General features: G+C 36.4%; 2 protein-coding genes across 2 annotated transcripts; one reads left to right on the top strand and one right to left on the bottom strand.

The window, feature by feature from the left end:
• Positions 1–1,629: 1,629 nt before the first annotated feature.
• On the top strand, positions 1,630–4,981 carry LOC116246971 (uncharacterized). Its single transcript, XM_031618900.2, has 6 exons — positions 1,630–1,944; positions 2,167–2,215; positions 2,334–2,385; positions 3,199–3,356; positions 3,461–3,574; positions 4,696–4,981. The coding sequence occupies exons 1-6, from the start codon at positions 1,673–1,675 to the stop codon at positions 4,846–4,848; spliced, it is 798 nt and encodes a 265-aa protein (XP_031474760.1). The 5' UTR covers positions 1,630–1,672; the 3' UTR covers positions 4,849–4,981.
• A 1,276-nt stretch (positions 4,982–6,257) lies between these two features.
• LOC116248887 (protein HEAT INTOLERANT 4-like) lies at positions 6,258–15,989 on the bottom strand. Its single transcript, XM_031621915.2, has 14 exons — positions 15,718–15,989; positions 11,461–11,499; positions 11,249–11,302; positions 11,099–11,162; positions 10,786–10,844; positions 10,050–10,174; positions 9,878–9,937; positions 9,173–9,231; positions 8,080–8,156; positions 7,694–7,732; positions 7,224–7,286; positions 7,097–7,144; positions 6,893–7,021; positions 6,258–6,715 (listed from the first exon to the last, which is right to left on the bottom strand). Exons 1-14 carry the CDS (start codon positions 15,901–15,903, stop codon positions 6,668–6,670), a joined length of 1,050 nt encoding a protein of 349 aa, XP_031477775.1. The 5' UTR covers positions 15,904–15,989; the 3' UTR covers positions 6,258–6,667.
• Between the last annotated feature and the right edge of the window lie 5,313 nt (positions 15,990–21,302).

Genomic DNA, 21,302 nt, shown 5'->3' on the forward strand with positions numbered 1-21,302 from the left:
ACAGGTGGATTGAATAAGGTTACTTGTGAAAGTTCCGCAAATTTAAGAGCAGGAAATAATGTTCATGTAGTCTTCTAGTAACCATAGCTTTTTCCAGTTGAATTAATGAAATTTTAGAATCATTGCTTTCATTCTTTAGAAAATGAAACTTGCATTATCAAGCAAGAATTTTGGTTCTGGGATTATTGGCTCATTCTGATTCTGGAATTATGGTGCCAACCTAAGGGGTGAAATTATGATTGTAACATTCTAAATTTTTTTCATCTCACTTTGGGCATAAGACATGAAGACTTTGATTCATGAAGTCCAGATTTTTAATCCCCTTTCATCAAACAAGCCATTTTTAATTTTAAAATCGAAATTGTATACTATCAAACCCAAAGGAAAATTATAGCTAGCATTTTCATTCCAATTGTAGAAATTTGATTTTGAAATTTTAATTCCAAAATCAAATCAAAACTCTAAGACATCAAATGCCCCCTAAAGGTAAAGTGGTGGAGAGCAATCTAAGAAAGGGAGACTATTGTTTGATATAACTACAATTTGGAAAAGAGCTACCCATTCATCTTTCTACTTGTATAAGGAACCAATACTCATACAGCTTCTGTATAAACTGGAGTTTGGGATGCATAACTGAAACTGATGAGACTACAAAGAAAGTAACCATAGCGCCCACAAGTGGTCTTACTTTCATGTGGCTGGGCAGAAATACTGGTCAAAAAGATGAATAAATATCAGTACTTAATGATCAATCCTCCTGAACATAATTAGTAAGTTAACAAAAGACTTTGTTGGATGTGACTTTTAATAATTTTCATAAACACACACACACACATATATATATATATATAATCCAAGATGAAATCAAAATTTAAGAAAGAAATAATATAAATAAAAATACTACGTATTAATGACTAATAACTCACAAAAGTTAAATGAAAACCCCTTTAAAAACAAGTTTAATCAAGTAAAATTAACTAGTTTGAATCACTTTCGTTCCCAAGAAAGTATCCTGGTGTATCTAACTATGACGATGCAGGTACAGGGATCTGACTAAGTTTGGAAGGAAATCGTCGCATCATGCTATTACGTTTGAATCATAAAAGAGGTGACCAACCAAGCTGATCCAAAATGGTTGTCTGTATGCTGGCCTCCGAGTCCTGACGTGACTTGTGGGAGTGGAAAACTGCCTTCAAGTAACATCTGTTTATCTCTTCTTTTGGTTTTTTCTGAATACTAGAAAAGAAATCAAACCCCACGCTTCATCACCCTCTTATAAACAAGTGGGGATGGGCAACTAGTCTAGTAAAGTCTAACTTAACTTAAGGTCATCTCAGATGAAGCTCGGCTCGAGCTAAATAAATTATTGCATGATAAAAGTGAAGTTCGATCTCCACCTTTGTGATCCGGTGCAAGCTTAAACAACCTTTAAGTTCAGTCTGATTCTGTTTGTAAATCCACCAAATTCATCTTGTTTGAGGTCGAGTCGTACGCGATCCATCCCGTTGAGAATTTGAGAGGGCTTAGGTGGATTGCGATTTGCGAGACCAGTTGCAGTTCGGACCTAGGATTCAAGAAGTAAATCCGATCCGTCAATGAAAGGAGATGATGGGGGTGGGGGCGGTGGGGGTGGGGGGAGGCGGAGGAGCTGTGAGTTCCTCCTGTGAAGGCAATGGCTGCCGTCGCTCCTTTAAGGGCTTGGGCGAGGACCATCATTCGATCTTCTTCTTCGTCATCTTTTGTCCGACTACCATCCTCTGCTCGGTTTGTCAGTTCCGACTCGACGGCACGTCTTGGCCTGAGGTTCCCAGAGCCTGAGCCGGCAGACACGGAAACGCCGGCGAATAAGAGCAGAAATGAGAAGAAGAGGGAGGCGAAGCGTGCAGTCAAGTGGGGGATGGACCTCGCGCAACTCCCACCTCCCCAGATCAAGCTGATACTGAAGTACGCAGGAGAACTCTCTGTCTCTGTTTCAGTTTCCTTGGTCTTCCACGTTCTTGGTCATTGAAATTTTGATGAATAGATATGTGATTGTTTATATAAGAAATGTGATGTTTCGTGTTGTTGGTACTGAAGATATTGATAAATGTGCGTGTAGTTTAAAAATGCCTGGTGTTTTCGTCCTGTTGTTGGAAGGGATTTTGGTTAATGATTTTCGTTATTCAGGGCTGCTGCGCTTGAACAAGAGGTTTTTGAAGCGCTGATGCTGGCGAAGGTGAGGTTTTGGCCCTTTTCCTTCTCGTTTTACTGTTTAGTTTTTGTTGTAACATTCATTGCATTGTCAAGGCGGGGATGAGTTTCTTGAATCGATTGAATTGTTTTTCTCGTTTCAGAGACTAGGGCCGGATGTGAGAGAAGGGAAGAGGAGACAATTTAATTATATAGGTTAGTATGTCAAATTCTTCTTTTCTTTTTTTGGCTGTGAAACTACACGTTGGCAGATATAAAATCTTCTCACAGCAGTGCCTCTTGGGAATGATTGAATGGTAGAGCAGGATATCTGTTTCTGTATGTAATATGTTTCATGCAGTCCATATCTACTCTACTTCCTGTACATGGTTGTCTTCTATTTCATTCTTAGTTTTCTGGTTAGTTGGTGAATGATCAACATGGAAATATGAAAATGTAGCAGTTGGTAAAAAACAAAAGCTCATATATCCAAAGAATGGCAAAACAGTTGTCCCGAACTGAGTTTCTGCTCACTAGAACTTTTAACAGGAGAGTCTTACATTTTAATCCTTTCACTGAAAATTTGTTTTCTTATAAGAATCGAAAGGTAATTCATCGAATTGAAAGTGGCGACACAAGGCTCAGCATGGACTGGTTCGACGGTTGTCACAAAGCTTAAAGTCATTGAAATGCCTTATCAAAGAGAATTTAGTGTAACCTGCATTCTGAGCTGAAACTAAAGTAATTCAGACTGTAAAAGCGACATAGTTGCTAAATTTTCTTGTAGGTTTTCTTAGAACATATTCTGTTGAGATTCATCAAACCTTCTGAAAGAACAAGTCCTGTCATTATTTCATCTGAGATTGCCATCTAGTTTGTAGATACACAGCAATTAACTGCTTCAATGGAGTTGAAAAGCTACACGTGAGTGTACATTGCTTGTTCTTAGTTAGGTAAATGATCTTCCTGGTAAATGTTTTGGCAAGGTTGCTTGTCTTTTGAATAAAATATGGCAACAACATTTGTTAGGAAGACTATTGCGGGATGCCCAGCCTGAATTGATGGATGCTCTCATTCAGGCTTCAAAAGATGGTGATACTGGTAGATTGCAATCCTTGTGTGGCAAACAGACATGGCCCATGAATCCAGAAGCGGATGTGGAATTTGAAGATGACGACCTTCAAGAGGTGTATATAGCAGTTCTCCTTTATCTCTTTTTCAGTAAAGAGACTATGAAAGATGTCCTGTTATAGCAAGACAGGATCTATGAAATGATGTATCTGGTATGCAGGCATGTGATGACTACTTGGAGATAGCAGATAGATGGTTTGTGGGACTGGTAGACAAGGACTCTTCAATTACAAATGAGGTGTATTCACTCCATAGTGTGGACTTTGATAGACAGGTATAATAACTGGTTCCATAAGGGGTAGCATTTCCTGGCACGATCTTATCATTTTGTGTGAAGACCCACTTTTCTGTTTCTTGATTGTTGGTTATTGCTCTTAGCTTTTTCACACACATACACTGAGATAATTGGTAGATACCAGACCATTGTTTTAACCAAAATGTGAACCTTGTAATGTGTTTATAAACTTTAATTTAATATAAATCATTGTCTACTTCAAGTCATTTTTGTAAAAATAATTGATTTTGATTTTTTATTCTATCAAAATTTTGATACTATAAGAGCCGTTCATTTTTTTTATTATTAAAAAAACATTATTTAAGTAAGAAAACGACTAACTTAATATATGTTTTTCATCAAATCACTCTTAAGATCATACCTACAAGGTTAGATTGCAAAAAAAAATTAATTTTAATAGGTCTAGTTTTTGTCCTTTACCTAAAGTGGTCTGGTTTTTACCAACTCTCTCTCTCTCTCTCTCTCTCATGTTTTACCCTTGTGTGCCCCAAGCTAAACGACATTAATTTCTCTTGATCTAATGATAGTTTTCTTGTTACAAATCATACTTTGGATCATGTCGTTGTGAACAAAATCAATGGCTTGTGCTTCGAGTTTTGATGAATAGCCAGCTTTTTTACTTTTTATGCCCTTGATCTTCTTCTTACACATCAAAATGAGGTGCCCCAGAGATTCTTATTTTGTTGATTCAACAATGTCAAACTCATCCATCAAATTTTTTTGGTGGCACAAAAACGTTTTGGCCGAACCTCTCTCTCGCTATATATATATATATATATATATAAAGTTAGACCACTTCTATGTTTGGATGTTGTTTTCTTAGTGGCTTCATCTCTTTTGACGCCTGCTTTTCATCCATGGCTGTGACCGAAAACCAGCATTGGTTTTAAACCCAACACTTGGTTTCTTTTTTTCTTTTTTTTTATCCTCAATGTCATCATGCTGGTTTCCAATCAACTAATGTTTTCTTCATCATTTGTTTGCGTATTTTTTATTTCATTTACCTAGTGTAGACTTGCAAAGCCTTTTTTGGAGGTCCTTGAGTTTTCTTTTTTTTGAAAATTGAAGTTTCTGACAAGCTACTGTTGTTGCTTACTCAGGAGTTGAGAAAGCTTGTTCGAAGAGTACAATCTATTCAATCAAACCAGCTAAGGGAAGAAAATATGGAAGGTCCTGATGAATCCTTGGCTGGTGCAAAGACTTTGCTGAGTCGCTTCCTCCGTTCTCTTGCAAAGAAGTCTTTGACCATGTAGTTTTTAACTCTTTCGTTTGTTTTCTATTATATTGTAACATGGCCATTATTCAGGTCGATCTCTAACTAATCTTAAATTGAAAACACAGATGAAAAAGAAGCATAGCATATTTGCTGCCTTGGTTCGACTCTTATCCCCTTTTTTAAACTTTCTGCATTCTATACACGGAATCGCTTGTTGGTCTTATGTTTTCCCTTCCAAAGTGGTTTCTTCGTCAGGCATTGTTTAGGAGATCTTTGCGGAGGAGAAGAATATACTTAGGGGAATTTGCTTTACGTGGAATAATGAAGCCTGACACGTTTTTTTATCTTTTTTGTGGGCACGAATCTTTTTTAAGCTTTTTCTGCTTCCTTTTGTCATGCATTTTCGGTACTGTCAAATGAATTATTGTTGTCTGTCTCATTTTTCGTATTATTTCAGTTTGGTGGCAGATTATTAGCTTCCCCCATATTGGGCTAATTTTCATTTTTCTTAGTTCATATATATTCTGAAATATTTAACAATAAAAAATGTTTAATATTGTAAAGGCCATAAGATCTGCATTGGCCAAAACTATTTATATTCACAATCAACACAGGAGGCGAAGGACCGATGACTCGGATCTTCCCAAGTTCATGATTCATCAGAAGAGCTTTACTAAATCGTATATCGAAGAGACTCGTTATATTATCGTTAGAAGGCTCAAAAGTTGGAATTTTCTCAATGCAATCAAAGGCAATGGGAACAACACCAGGCCAACTCTGTTAGGTGTAGTAACAGAGGCAGCAAGGTCTCCATTATCACGATCATCATTTTCTTTCGCAGCCCGAATTTGGAATGCTTTGCTTTCGGAATACTTTCAAAAAACAGCCTTAATCCCAAGGACAGAAGAAAAAAGTTAACTTATTAGGGGCAGTTTTCTCAGAAAAATTCGACGAAGGTCTCGGTCTCGGCATCCTCTGAAGAACATTTTAGAAAAACTAAGACCAAGAGGAGAGTAATCTGTGGGCAACCTAAAGCATCAAGCAAAACATGGTCTGTAGAACGACGCCTTTAGCCTCAGATTACATTCGAAAACCCACCAAATACAAACCAGTTTGAGCTCAACTGAACTCAATCGGTAAATGGATTCAAACAAACAGGTAGTGTTGCGTCCAAACATGACAGGCATGCTAACCTGATTATATGCACAGCATACCCTGCCAACTAATCTAGAGCTAAATCAAGTATGATCTTCCCATCAAATTATAGACGCAAATCAGAATAACTTGGATCCTGTTAGTTAGCACCAATTCAGCAACGCTAGGATCCGTCCATAAACAAGAGGAGGTTCAACGTTGAGCTTATGGCCTTGGACGGTCAGTCGAAGGAAGTCACGACAGGGAAACATGCATAGAAGAGGGTGACATTTGGATCCAAGACTCCAGATGGACGGGAAGAGAAAAGAAGAAATAAGGTTGATTAGATTTCCATTTGATTTCGTTATCCTTTCCCACAACATATAAAAGATAATGTAATTGACAAAATATAAACAATGAAAAAATGAAAGTACCAACGTAGTGCAAAAAGGGGAGGATGTAGCGATGGCTGAACGGCTGAGTTAACTAGATCTTTTTTCTACACCACAGCAGGATGGTTCTCGCAGCAGCAGGTGGAAGAAGCACCTAAAGCTTGCAAGCATCAGTAGTTTGATGCAGCAACCACTTTCGCGATCACAGGTTTACTCCCTTTGTCGGTGTGTTTCGAGAAGAACTTCACCTCAGGGAGCCATTACAAAGAAAAAGAACACTGGAGTTGACGCAGAAAAGTGCTGGCGATTTCCGCTCTATTTGTTGCTCCATTAAAATACCTCGTGAGCCTTCTCATAATATCGATTGATATACCGAGACTGCCATTTTGACAAGGAGGAAACTTCATCATTATATAGGACCATGTCCAAACGATTTCATCAGAGTAAAAAAGTCATTGCCATGAACTGATATATCAGTACGTGAGTACTTGAACCTCAACCAGATATATTGTCTCATCCGGAGCATCCTAAAGTAATATGTCAGGCGGTACATACCTTGAAAGATGATATGTCAGGCGTGTCTGGCGTTGACACTGGATAAAACTTATAAAATCTCATGTTCTTGAGGTTTTCCTTGGCTTGCTCACTCATTTCCTCTATGGCTTTTTTACGGGACTCTTTTGCCTGCAAAACGAGAAAGACTTGAGTTTTCAAAAAGAATAAAAGAAGCCCATTTCCATCACGTTTTTATACACATACCTCTCTTTGCTTTTTCTTACTTTCTACCACCCTTTCTTTGACAAATTTCTGGTAAAGGAAAAATATAAAGTTTGTCATTTGTCAGATGAAAAGGAAAAGAGACCTGTGCAAAAAGTGTATTTCAAACCTTAAAATCATCTTTTTGTTCCTCTGGCAAAGCTTCCTTCTCAATTAAATCATTAGTGAACTCCTGTGCATCACATAACCAATAGAATTCAGAAGTGTTTTGAGGAAACTCGAAATGTTAGAGCTACTTAGTATTAATGACCAAAGTCACCTCCATACAAAAAAAAAACTGCACAGTAAACAAAATAAATCCAGGGAGGAGTGCAGTAGCGAATTGAAGGTAATCAGGTAGGCATCACAAGTTATGCAAGAAACAAAAGAATGACAAATTAACAAAACCCCCATGCACAAAGGAGAAGAGAGAATGATGTAACACAAATTAACAAAACCCATGCATACTCATTAATTTTTAAGCAATACCAGAAGAGGAAGTATTAAAAAAAATGTCCATATAGTGAAAGCACCTAAAGTGTCATGTGATTTTTGCAAACCTGAAGACCACATTCTAGGAAGAGAGAGAGAGAAAAGTACCTCAAGCTCATCCAGTTCCCAATCAAATTCTGTCACCACCTGCAGAAATAGACACAGTTAAGTAATCAAGCATAGTTTAAATGTACACAAGCTGAAAAGGGGAAACACACATGGGCCAAATAAAGATATTATTTTTGTTTACGTCGAGCAAGGTATATTTTGTGGCCCAGTTAACCATATCAACAACCTCAGGAGGGCCATCAACAACCTCAGGAAGGCGCCTTTCACTATTTGATTACTCCAAACCTATGTCATATGAGTGCGGGGTGTGGGTGTGGATGCAGCTGCAGCACTATATATATATATATATATATATATATATATATATAACTAGCACACGCGCACGAAAACCAGAAAAAGAAAGCTTCAAAGAAGCAGTAACATACAGGAGGCTCCATAGGGTACATGATCTGAACAACTGTATCCACTTCTTGCTCATCCTCCTTGAAGGGATGATAGAAATCTGCCAGACAGCAACACGTGAGGAAGAAAAAAAAAATCAGTACAGGGATTACATGCACCTAAATTATGGCATTGAAGATAGAAAATGCCCATTTTGGAAGTGATATCACCATTAAAATCATGTGTACTATTACTCAAGCAATTTCATTGCAGCTTGTCTACATTCATCAAACATTTACAAACTTCCACTAAATGTGCCATATAAAAGGATAAAACAAAAAATTTTCAGGTGCCATTTATGTACGTACTACTTGCATCTATTCTACAGAATATACTGGCTTGAAATATGCAAAATCAACCACAAATTACTACCATAATACAAAACATTCACCATTAAAAGGGCAATCCAGTTACTAATAGGATCAGCGAAATGAATTATGAACCAACTAGCACAAAAGAAAAGAAAGAAAAAAAGACGTGTACCTAATTTTCAATCTCAAAACTTAGACTAATGAGCACTGACCAAGAGAAAACAAGAGATTCCTAAATCAACTGACAAGATGAAGTCTATTTCCAATAAAAGTGATATTGCACTTAAGGTGAAAAGTGAAAAATATCATGCCTCAGAAGAAATAAGGTTGCAACTAAAGTATAAATGAATGAATAAAATGAAGATGAGAAAAAGTCAAAAAACATAAACAAGAGATGGAGAAAGAGAGAGGAGTGAGACTAAAGTTGTCAAAGTCAGAAGTCCAATACAGTTCAGTCAAGGACCAAGTCAAATACTATGCTCATTGCTTTGGCACTTTTCAGGTCAGGGACTACCGGCAGACCATCGCCTAAGGCCGACCTAGCCAGATAAACTAGTTGTTGGTTTGACAACGAAAAGCAGGATACAGAAAATGAACTAATCTCTGAAAAGGAAACAGAACCACAGTAGGTTGATCACTAAAGAAGTTCAAAACAAGACAGAAAGTAAAATGGAAATTACGCATTATGTTCCGGCTTACAACGAACAAAATTGAAATCAACGCCTTAAGGATGATAAACTAAGAGGTGATTAGAAAGAATCCATACATGGGAGGCAATACTCATATTTTCTCACACGTTCTTCCTTTAATTGCCCCAGGGCAGCCCTGCATTAAATGAGACATCCACAGAATTGAATTCTAAAATAAGCGTCGTCACTTGCGGGACTGCAGTGCATGCAATTTCTGTATCGCATACTTCATCATTAGACTCAACATATCGGCATTATAATGCATGGCAACATTTTCAATGCTCTTTACAAAAACAAGCTAACCAACAAGTAACATGAAAAATTAACATAATTAAAAGGACATTTTAAGTCTATCAAAACTTTGTTGAAGGGGAGAAATACTATTCTTGCATGGACAACAAATAGTGAAAGTATGGGTAGGTAACTAAAGGAAAAAATGCAGAAAACAGAAACAATTTTACAAGAAAAGACTGTAATCGGTGTCTATTCATCCAATCGACGTTGACAGGATTACAGAACATTGAAACTTACCCTTAAATAGAAATAATTCATGCATCAGAAAAAAATTGTTAAGGTCAAAATGAATGTTATCAAGCAAAGACAAAAGAGAATATCGCTAACATATAGGGAGTTTCTCGACAGCTTTAATACACATTGTTCTTAATGCAATCATATTGTACGTTTTGCTCTTTAAGAAAAATTCAAATGTTAAGAAAACAAATCCTCCAGCTTAAATATCAAGATCCTTACATAACCAAATGAATATGAAGCCTGAAGCATACCTTCTCTGAGTGCAACTCAGGGTGAAAATTTGAGCCTTAAAACGTTCCATTGAAGTTAACCTGTATATGGAAAATTCTCAACGACGAAGACCTTGGCATTCAAAAACAACCCAGGACATTATTTTGAATGATATCCAGCTCTTACAACAACCTAACAGAAAATTGATATTACCTGTCTTCCAAAGGAACATATGGAACCCAAGCCATCTTCATTTCTTTCATTGGCACTATCTTTTCAGTTTCCATTTGGACAGATTTTATTCCAATCTTGTCAGAAGGTGGAGATGGGGATACAACCTATCAAACAGATGTTCAGAAGAGTATCACACGCATGAAGATGAAAAATAATGCAAGTGGCCATAATGGCATCCCTAAAAAAGCTATCAAGTATAACACAAATGTCAGCACATCTTCCAGATTCCTCATCTAGGAAGGGGAGAACTTAAATAAACAAACGCTAAATAACAAAAAAGCCTAGAGACAATTAAGACAAGGGTTTAACAATGTAGCAATATACACCATAAATTCATATTCCCTGATATTTAATTCAAAAAACAAAAAGTGACAATAAAACTATGAAAATACCACATAAGATTCAAGAATTTTCAACATTCATTCCCTTTTCAAAGAAAATATTCCATTAACAAATGTATTAAAATTTAACATACTTCATTTAAGAGAGAGAACAGCATCAGTCATATGCCATGGCTATACAAAAAAGCTGTCAAGACCACCAACAGTACTCTGACACATGGATGTCCTCATACGAGTTTGCTGGGCTCTAACAGACACAGGTATTTATGAATTTCTGACTAAAAGACCATACTTCAGTAATCAAATTCAATGCAGAACCAGACATGTAGTATCAAATTACAATAACAAACTACATAGTCTGAAAGAAAGCTTACAGCCACCACAGCAGGAATGTATAGAACTTGACCTTGGCCCTTGAAGAACAAAAATTGAGCTGTAAAAAGAAAGCACAAAAAATACCACTTAAGATGAGGCTTTTATACCCCTGTAATTGTAGTTGTGTGTGTATATATATACATATATATAGGGGAGAGAGAGAGAGAGAGATGTTGGGTCCTCCATCATTTTTAATGAGAAATATGATTTTAATATTTGAAAAAGTAGGAGGAACTACGTATCTATGCATATATGCATAGATATGTGAGAGAGAGATGGTTGCATGTGTTTAATAGAACATTGTAGCCATGCCTTCTGTGCAGCCGAAAAGGTAAACTTTCTTCTCAAAAAGCACTCCACCCTCCTCAAATGCTTTCTGCAAAAGATCGGAAACTTTGTGTGTCAAGGAAACAAGTAGAGATAAGAAGCTATCATCCATGTAAGGTGAGTTATGACGTGTACCTCTAGATTTGAAAAATCCCAATTGATCTTGTAAAGAGAATCCAAATGATGCCACTGGCAAACCAAAATTACAGTGTATATTACAAGATTCAAACCAATTCTCGTTGAATCAAATCAAGGAATCACTAACAGGAATTTTAAGAATAATAACATAAAAGTTAACCAAGGAGATACTCTGATTAAAGAGAATGGAAAAGGCATTTCATACAAACCTCTGTGCCAACAGGGAATGCAGCTATCCAAAGATCTTCCTGCAAGACGGAGAAAACATTACATGTAGAAATAAGCAGTTGAAAATGATGTGAAATACTAACATAACAAATTAATGCGATCAAACACACAGCAGCCAATACAGGTAGATCACACAGGTGCTAAACAAGCCTGAAAATAGGCTGCCCGTATTGTGCTTAAACATAAGAAAATCAGTCACAAGGTTAGGTTGAATTTGCCAGAGAACTGGATGATATGACAAGCTTAGTGGAGACTTCACAACAAGCTTAAGCGACCTTTTAAGCACATGGTCATTTGTCTAAGCAAGATGACAATTTAAAGCACAAGTTCGGTTTACTGTATAAATGAAAAGCTTGAACGCATTCAACCTGTTCTACACTTTTATAAAACAAAGACCAGCCAAAAACATAGTTCCAGTAGAACTGGAAAACCAAATTTCTCCACAACCATGGGAGAATAAACAAGACACCATACTGCAGGACTTGCACTATCATGCAAGGACAAACTCCCAAAGTTGATAAGCACATCAAAAGCATATTCAACAATGAATAATCTCAGTTTGTTAAAATGAAGAATGATATGTGTGTGTATATATTGTGTGAGTGAGGGAGGAGAGAATGAGAGAGACATTAATTCATGACACCAGAAATGAGCTAAGCAGATTATTAAGCAATGAGAACAAGGTAACCATAATTCTCAAATAATAACAAACAATAACACACAGTAGCAATTCAAGGTTCCACTTGTTAGATTTGGTACAAAACATTAACCTGGATAAACACAAAAATGGATAATATAGAATATAAAAAATGGATGAATAAACATCACATTAGCACAAGATTCTAATAAAAAATTTCTTGGACACTACGTAATACGGACTTTTTAAAGGAGATTGGCTGCACTTTGTCATGCTTGTGCTACTATAATTTATATATATATATATATGTGTGTGACTGTGTGTGTGTGCGTGTGTACCAGTACCCAAGTTTTTAGAAATTGTTTAAATGTGTGTAATGTGTGTCTGCTACCAGGACCCATATGACATAGTATAGAATCTTTACACTAAATTTTCCCTCTAACTGAAGATATTAATAGGGTATCCACCAAGACTTTATACCTGAATCTACCTCCAAGCCATATATGATGGGTCCAAAATAAGGCACAGATAGTAACATAAATTATGTCACAGGATCCAAACGAATTTTTGGCGCCCCTCTCTCTTTGACGACTGCCAGCACCTCCCCCTCTCTCTCCAACTAATATTGGCATCATCGTACCTGCACTTAGCCAGACTATTTTCCATCTTCATCTTGATCTGCTGAGTCCCAATCACCTGGTTGAGCTAAGTTGTTAACGCGTGACTAGTCCACGCCCAGGTGTTGCCTAAGCATGAATCCATACCCATCGACTAAATCCATCTCTTAGGTGACAGGTGTTAGACTAGGTATGAGTCCACACCCGTCGTCTAAGTCCCTCACTTAGGCGACAGGTGTCAGACTGGAGCCTAGGTGTAACTAGTCCATGGGTAGGTGAAACTGAAAGGTCATCTTCTCTTCAAATTAAGTTTTGTAATTTTATTATACACTGTTATACTGTATATACTTATATTATATGCAGCTATATTATATAATTTTTGTTCTTTAAGTATAGTTTGTTGTATGTTAATTACATAATCTATATCAGCTCATCAAGTGAAAGTTCCAGCCATACGTTAAGTACATATTCTATAGAACCAACGAATTTTTGTATATATCTTATGAGCTCTAAAACATATTTTGTGGAACCTATGTCAACCTTCTTACCCATGTTAAAACCTAGGTTTATGGTAAGAAGACCACCAGTTTCTCTTGTTTAGTACATGTCTAGTAACCAGAGAAATACGTGCAGACCTCACTTTTGCAAGCTGAATAGAGATTTATTTTCTCATTTATGAGGATGTTTTGTATGTTATATGTATATTATATGTTATATGTACAATCTATTGTAAACTCGTAATGTATATTATATGTACTGATTTGATATGATTTTTGTTTGAAATGATTCAAATGAAATAATCTATAAGGTCTATAACTGAAATAGCCTATAAGAAATGCAAGCATTCTGTCTACAAGAATGATGTGTTTTCTTTTGTGTATCAAACTAAGGCATCAGCTAGACGAGAACAGCACAGTTTTCCAGTACGTAAACAAGCTGAAAATGTATTGTTAATCTGTCATGTAAACAAGAACAGATCAGTTTTTCATGTTTTACTTTCTGGCTTTACTTACAAAGTATAACCATTCAATTAGAACAGAACAGATCAGTTTTTCAAGTTTTCATTGGAATAAAAGCTTACAGTTCAGTCAGTAAGTACATAATTTTATTATGTAATGGCTAACATAACTAAAAAAAACCAAAAAAAAAAAAAGAGGTCGCCTTTTTTTCCTAGGCTCTCCCAGTCCTGCCTAGGTGCTAGGCGCTGCCTGATGCCCAAGCAGTACCTAGGCGCCTTGACAACTAAGTGGTTGAGGCAGCCAATCAACGTCGTCTGCAAGCATCCAATACTTGTTTCATCTCAGGATATTTTTCCTTCAAATCGTGCCTTCATTTTTTTATCACATAAAGTTTGATTAAATTTGCTCACTCGTGAGTTCGTTTTTTCTCGCCAGTTGGAAATCAACACTCCAAAGTTGATGTCCAATTCTCAACAAAGTGTTGCCTCAGTCTCTGACCCAACACCCAGCTTATGCTGATTAGGTGGCGCCACAAAAAAACCTAAACACCAGATTTGCAAATTTGGGTAGAGAAAAGATTCTATTTCAGCTAAATTTTCTGAAATTGCATTTTTAACAATTAGTCTCAGCGTTGAGTCGTTGACGTATCACTTTGTGATTGAGGATATGGAATGGATGTGCATGTGTAATATTGATATGTTTATGACGCTACAAGCAATGAATAACATGAGTAAATATGTTTTCTCAAAATTTTCTTCACTAAAATGCTATTTTAGTTGTTGTTTTCAATTTTAACATTATTTTTGTGGATAATATATACTTGACAATTTTGGTTCTAAAGCTTACGCTTTGTAAGCCTTGGTTTGCTTCTCATCGCATCATAGGCACAATGTTTCACTTTGCCTCATTGCATTTAACAACATTGGCTTGAAATGTGTAAAAATACTAGTCAAGCTAAAAAAAGCAAAAATCATTTTTTGTGTTTTGAAGGTATCACTTTCCCTGAAGTCATGATGTGCATTTTAAAGTATTATATGAGCAATGATAGTTATGATGCAACCTTATTTGCAGACCACTTTGCTTGATGTAAAGGCATATTTTCATAGGTTACATCAAGTAAAATAAAGACAAATGAAGCATATTAAGCAACCCTGCCTGAAAATGTGGCAGCATTTATTATTGCATTTGCATCCAATAGAAGTAATTTGAATCAAAGTATCAAACATGAAAATTGGATTTTCTCCTTAAATATGTTCTCATTTTCTAAGACCAGCTGCTAAATCGTACTAATGAAGCATAATAGGCCAATGCAACACTCCCGGAAAATGAATATGAAACTAACCATAATTCAAACGATGAATTAAATGTCGATCACATTTCGCATTTACATATTTAGTTTTTCAATAAAACTATAAAGTGCCTCTCAAGAACCAGAGAAAAAAATTGAAAATCCCATTACTTCCAACCAATTCACTCATAACCATATACATTTCCAAAGATGTCAAGACGGAACAGAGAAAGAACAGGAAACCAAAAGACGGATGTTCCAAAAAAGCATCAAATTCCAAACTTGACATTCCACGAAGTATGCGTTAGAATCAGTAAGTCCAATTGAAAAAACAAAAGAAGTAAAACTAGAAGGAAGAGAACAATCCATCACTTCCGATTCAGTCCATCCAACAACCAGAAGCAATAAAAAAAAAGACTGATAAAAAAAAAAAAAAAAACAACTCCTGCTTCAACGCTTAGCTGAAATTCTCCCGCATGAATAGTCACATACACAGTAAAAAAAAGTTCAAACGTGACTAGCCAAAAAAACCTAGAACCACGTAAAGAATTTCCTACATAACCGCATAACATAAAAAAACACATAAAGAATATGATAGAAATTCTCCCAATAATTAAGAAACAGGCAAGCAAATTACTTTTGGGCATTGCAAAATCGATAAACAGCAAACTAGTTTCCCATGAAATGACACCTCTAATTAACGAGAGAGAGAGAGAGAGAGAGAAAGGGTGCTTCACCAGATTCCTTCTGTCGGGGAGGTACTCCGGTTCGGGCTTCGGTTTCGGGGCAGCAGGAGCCTTGACCCTCTTCCCTCGGGTGGACGCCTTGGTGGATCCTTTGGGAAGGCCCTCCGGGGACTCGCCCTTCTGCTTCTCGTTTTCCTCCTTCCCCTTCTTCCTCCCTGAAACCCTAGGCCTCCTCATTCTTCTCCTTTTCCTTCTTCTTCTTTCTTTCTGCTCGTTCTTCGTCCCAATTCTTTCACGGATAGGAAGAAATGAAACGACAGAGGGAGCGGGTCTTTATAGTAGCGGGGTCGAAGCTATCGTCATCTCCCCGTTTCGTTTTCAAATTTATGCGGACTGCGTCTAGAAGACGCGGTCTATTCATCGCCCAATTTAACGCGATATTGTATTCCTTTACTTTCATGTTTTTCCCGAGGAGTTCAAATTTTCAAATCACTTGCCAGCGCCACCACACAGGCGGTCACGTGAGCATATTTCGGGAATGGATTTAATACTGGATTACATTCGACCCGGTTAGACCAGAAGCCGATTCAATCCGTATCATCCGATACGGATCCATGCAGTTTGTTTTCAGTAACATTGTCCGGTTCCATTAGGACCACGTAAAGGGGAAGGTCCAACTCTAGATCCAAGTATTTCTTTCTTTTCCGGGATATGGAAATCAAGGACCGGTTTATAGTATGGCTGGATGGTTCTTGATCCAATAAAGCATTCAGATTCAAGCTACGATTTTATTATGAATTTCTTCATTTTGAATCCTGGCTTTGGTCTGATTTGCTTATACCTTTTCTGGATAAGGAAAAATAATCTTAGGTTGAATCGCTAATTGCCATAAAAAGTTCGATTTTGGATTCAATTTTGGAATCATATTAACATTTTTAAAATCATAGCCGCAGTAATCTTCCACTCATAATTGGATCCGGATCTGATATTTTGGGGCACTTTTACTACTTCATCAGAAGAGAAAAATCTGGACCTTATTCAATCCATGCGTGCTGGATAGAGTCAGATTTAGTGCGCTAGCGGTTCGGATCTATGTCCACAAAGACCTGATAAAACCAGCAATCTGGGTCGGTTTTCCAACCGAGAGATCCATGATCCAGATAGAGGTTCGCCTCATGTTTATGCATCGGAATAATCAGTAGTTTGTAGATCCATATTGTCTATTCAGTTGTTTTCATTTCACACATACATAAAATCCACAGGAACAGGATATGTAGTGAACCTGGATGATACTGGATCCATGTCCTGACCCATCAGAAGTTTCAAATTCCAGATCTGCACCGTGGAATGGAATGGATCCCTCTTTCAGGCAAGATTCTCTGAAATTATTTTCCATATTGGACCTAAATTTGGATCCAGTCCAGATTGTATCCAGTTTGAATCAAGACTGTTTTCACCGGATCCATACTGGACCCACATGTGGATTTAGAGTTGGTGCTTAAAATTTAAATCATAGAGGAACCGACAACCATGGTCCCCGCATGCAATCTGTCATGGAAGGATATTATAATCCACAACTGGCAAGATTAAATCGGGCTTGAAATAAATATCTAGACAAGGAAAAAGTAAAGGCACGGAACGAAGGGGATACGGGAAGCGATGTGTGAAGCGCAAGTTGAGATGCAAACCTTTGGGAAGAATGTTCAAAAAAAACTTGCATCAGTTTCAATTGAAACATGGGTTTGATTCACATTCCATGTTCTGAGAAAGATTTACTATCCGCAAGAAAACAGAATGTTTGTCTAAAAAAAATGTGTTGCCAAAAGCGAAAAGGTCGGGAGCTAGTAATTGAGAGGTTGGATATAGGGATGTCAACGGATCAAATTTCGAATACTCAAGTTTTTTTTTAACTGACAATCCAAAAATCTGTTGATCTAGTTTTTATTTTCACATCTTGAACCGAACTTCGAAATACACCACTAGATCTGAACTGCATTACGATATTTGTTAAAATTGACTTTCGAAACTTATTGATATTGGATATATAGGAGATATTTATTTGAAGCTGATTGCATATAATTTCTTTAAATCTAAATGGCATCCAATTTTTTAATTAGACGCCATTTTTTTTTCCATATTCAACTTTTTATTATTAAAGATGTCAAACAAATATTTTCTATAACCATAAGAAAGAAAGCGCGTATGAATTATGAATTTATCCTATTGGAAAACTAATAAATTTCTCTCTTACCACTTTTTTCAGCTTATGATGGCACCACAAATTATTATTTAGAGAGAAAAGAGACATCACGATTTGATTTGATAAGTGTTAGACAAATTTTTATTAAAAAAATTGTTAGCGGCCTAAGGATGAAGGCCTAGTGTAGCTCTAGGCATTGCTGAATTAAATCAACTTGGGTCAGAACCCTTTCTCTCTCCTAAATTATTTGCACTAAGGATGAAAGGTATTCCCCGCTTTAGCCCATCCAATTAAACCGAGCAAATGGTCAAAATATTGTTATTTAAACAATTTTTTCAATAAATAAATTTTTTTGAATCGTTTAATTAATTACATGTACAATAAAGAAAATTAAATGCAAAAAAAAATCATTGGTTTATGTTGCACCAAATTTATTTCTTAATAATATAAACTGAGACATTCATGTTTTTCACTAGAAAAAACTTGTGATGAACCTGTTTGTGTTACCAAATTACACAAAATGCTTGTATTCTAGGTTGGAGCAAATAAGGGTAAAGTAAAATTTGGAGAACACCAAACACACTCTCTCTCTCTTTAATATATATATATATATATATATATATATATATATATATATATATATATATATATATATATATATACCTAATACATATCCAATCAATTATATCTATTTAATTTATGCCTTAATGTTTCTCTGAAACAGCTAAGTGGCTTTGGGATGAATATTTTTCTTAAGAATGTCAACGGATCCAAATTGGAGGTAATTTTTACCATATCTGATTTATCACAGCTTCATATACTGGGATTCAAGCATGGATGAAAAAGAGTCTGATATCATGATATATAATTATGAATTTTAAATTCACAATCCAGATCGGAACCAAATTCGACTTTTGTTTTCCCGATGAACTTTGAAATCAATGTACGTGAAATAAATGATGTGTTAAAAACCGATTTTCAAATTGTATGGATAATATTGGATACAGGGTATTTATTTAACATTGAATCAAAATCCTAATACATGATATTTATTTACAATCGAATCGAAACCTCTAAACCCGAACTCGAACCGAATTCAAACCTGTTTCTTGATAGGATGTTAAACTTTTTCATATTGAACATATTTTCAGCAGTTCAATTGAACACCTGATCCGATTCCAATCCAGTCACACCTTTACTTTGCCTTCCCTTTCATTCTCTAGTATTCTCAAAATTAACTTGGCTTCAGCAAATATTGCTGAGATTTTTGCACCTGGATATCCTCAAAATCTACTAAAACCTGGATTGAGTTTTACAAGCGGCATTGACCCCGGCCAATGAAAAAAAGAATTTATATTGAAAAAAATAAAATTTTTTAATTGCACCATGTATTTTTTGTATTTGAATTCAGTTGACTCTACTCGAATTAAGAGGTTGAACTGTCGGTCCACCCTTAAAGAAAATCTTGGTTCCCCCTTGTGATTAAGTATATATGCAACAAATAGATGAGGCTTCTACTTCTAATCCACATGCATCTGGATCAAGTTCAGGCTATACTGCAGGTTTGGTACAGGTGCTGCAACCAAGACAGATCACAGCAGATCTAACCCAGTATCTCAAAGCAGATCTGCAGCTTGGATTCATATGTTGGGGCACAACCAAGTCTGACCCATTTGAAGCACCAGATGTTGGACATCATATTATCAGAGACAGAAGGCCACAACTGAAATATAGCTCCTTGGGTATTGGAAAAAACTGAATATATATATATATATATATAGTTTGTCTTTGTATTGAAAGCAGAGGGACATTAATGGGTGTGTTTGATTGCCAAGATAAATTGTTCCGAGAGAAATCTCATCATCATATAAGCCTCCAAGTGATAAAATCGTGAGTTCTCTTCTTTATAATGGTAGCTGGCGACTGCACCTAGCGTGGACCTTGTTACAATGGCGGATTCACATTAACCATGGCTGTCCCATCCTGTGTCAGGTAAACCATGGTTAGCCTTGCAGGTAAGGAGATGAACTCCTTGTCCTTGAAGGCAGTCATCCCATCTGTTGCAGAGATTCTGCTACTCTATCCTCTCTCGTCTGTGGAACCTTTGAAAAGCTGCTTTTGGATGTTACTTGACTCAAAATCTCCTTTTTACATTATCTTATACAAATTTTACGCGCGCCACTTTAGATATGAAGTAGCAATTCTCAAAGAAAAATAAAGAGGGAAAGAAATTGAGGAGTAGAGAGCTCACAGATTAGAACAACCATCGGTTTGTAGTTTGTACCTCCATTTCTGTACGATGCAGAGAATGCCGTTAATGGCACAGAGCTTGTTGCAAACTCATGCTGAGAATTCCAATATGCAGAGTTTGTGATTTTTCATTTTGCCGAATATGATTAGTTAACAGAAGTACTTCCAGATGGTCCTTAAAAAAACTAGTGATCATTACTTGTTTATTATTATCACATAAAAGATCTGAGCAATACCCATTTCACCATGCACGTTTAAAAAGCTGCAGATAAAAGATTAATTTGAATTGGAACTGGAGAAGTACAAGAATCAAAAGTCCTGTAAGTTAAAGTATAGATTCTTAGTAAGAATGGGCCATGATTTCGTACAGTACCATTATTTAATGTAACAGCAGTTGCAGTAGTTAAACACCATATTATAATAGATGATATCAGGGGAAAACTTCCTCCTTCTCAGAGGTTTAATCTTTTTTTATTTGAAGATCCCCAGTTATTTAGTATGTCCTTCAATATGTCATAGACAAGAACATGAAGATCTTTAACTTGGATCCCTGTAAATTGGTTGGTATGTTTAGACATTTGTTATGGTGCTAAAAACCATGAGATGCAGCTGCTGAAGAGACAAATTTTCCTCACTCAATTTTTTCGATTTGGTTTTCATTTGAATCGACCTGGAAATCTCTTGAAGAAAAATCAGCAGAGACTTTGTTAAAGTCCATCTCCTCAGATGGAAGATCCACAAGTAATGAACACAAAACTAAAATGCATAACAGAGTACAGTCGAGAAATTCCTGGTTTTTACTTTCTCCTGCTGTGAGCCGATGAATTCATTCAGTTGTTCAATGTTCTCGTGTGAAACAGTCAATCAAGAGCTGTATTGTTCCATGTAAAAGTGCCTCAAAATGCATGTCCTTAGCATTCCCCATATCAAAACAAGGATCAAGGTGCTGATTGAAGACTAGAATTCTGATTCCGATATTAGCAAACTGATATTTTTTTTTTTCAAAAGAAAGGAGAAGAGTCAACTGTTGCAGAAGAAAACGTGCTGAAGCTCATAGTCACTTTAGCTTCCTTCCTCTAAGCATGCATATAAAATCATACGACAGTGCTCGGGATGTAATCTTTTGAGAGAGAGAGAGTAGGATATCAGATAAACAAGCAGACAGCGACCTTCTTCATAACTTCAC

The sequence above is a fragment of the Nymphaea colorata genome, chromosome 2, assembly GCF_008831285.2.
Source record: "Nymphaea colorata isolate Beijing-Zhang1983 chromosome 2, ASM883128v2, whole genome shotgun sequence".
NCBI lineage: Eukaryota > Viridiplantae > Streptophyta > Magnoliopsida > Nymphaeales > Nymphaeaceae > Nymphaea > Nymphaea colorata.

What these genes read in the sequence shown, in the direction of transcription:
- LOC116246971 (XM_031618900.2), top strand. Translation starts at nt 1,673, where the DNA reads ATGGCTGCCGTCGCTCCTTTAAGGGCTTGGGCGAGGACCATCATTCGA. An exon ending in GAGACAATTTAATTATATAG is followed by an intron (nt 2,386 to 3,198) that starts GTTAGTATGTCA and finishes AACATTTGTTAG; the next exon opens with GAAGACTATTGCGGGATGCC. An exon ending in AAGATGACGACCTTCAAGAG is followed by an intron (nt 3,357 to 3,460) that starts GTGTATATAGCA and finishes TCTGGTATGCAG; the next exon opens with GCATGTGATGACTACTTGGA.
- LOC116248887 (XM_031621915.2), bottom strand. Translation starts at nt 15,903, where the DNA reads ATGAGGAGGCCTAGGGTTTCAGGGAGGAAGAAGGGGAAGGAGGAAAAC. An exon ending in CTGAGTTGCACTCAGAGAAG is followed by an intron (nt 9,232 to 9,877) that starts GTATGCTTCAGG and finishes CATTTAATGCAG; the next exon opens with GGCTGCCCTGGGGCAATTAA. An exon ending in AACAAAAAGATGATTTTAAG is followed by an intron (nt 7,145 to 7,223) that starts GTTTGAAATACA and finishes TTCCTTTACCAG; the next exon opens with AAATTTGTCAAAGAAAGGGT.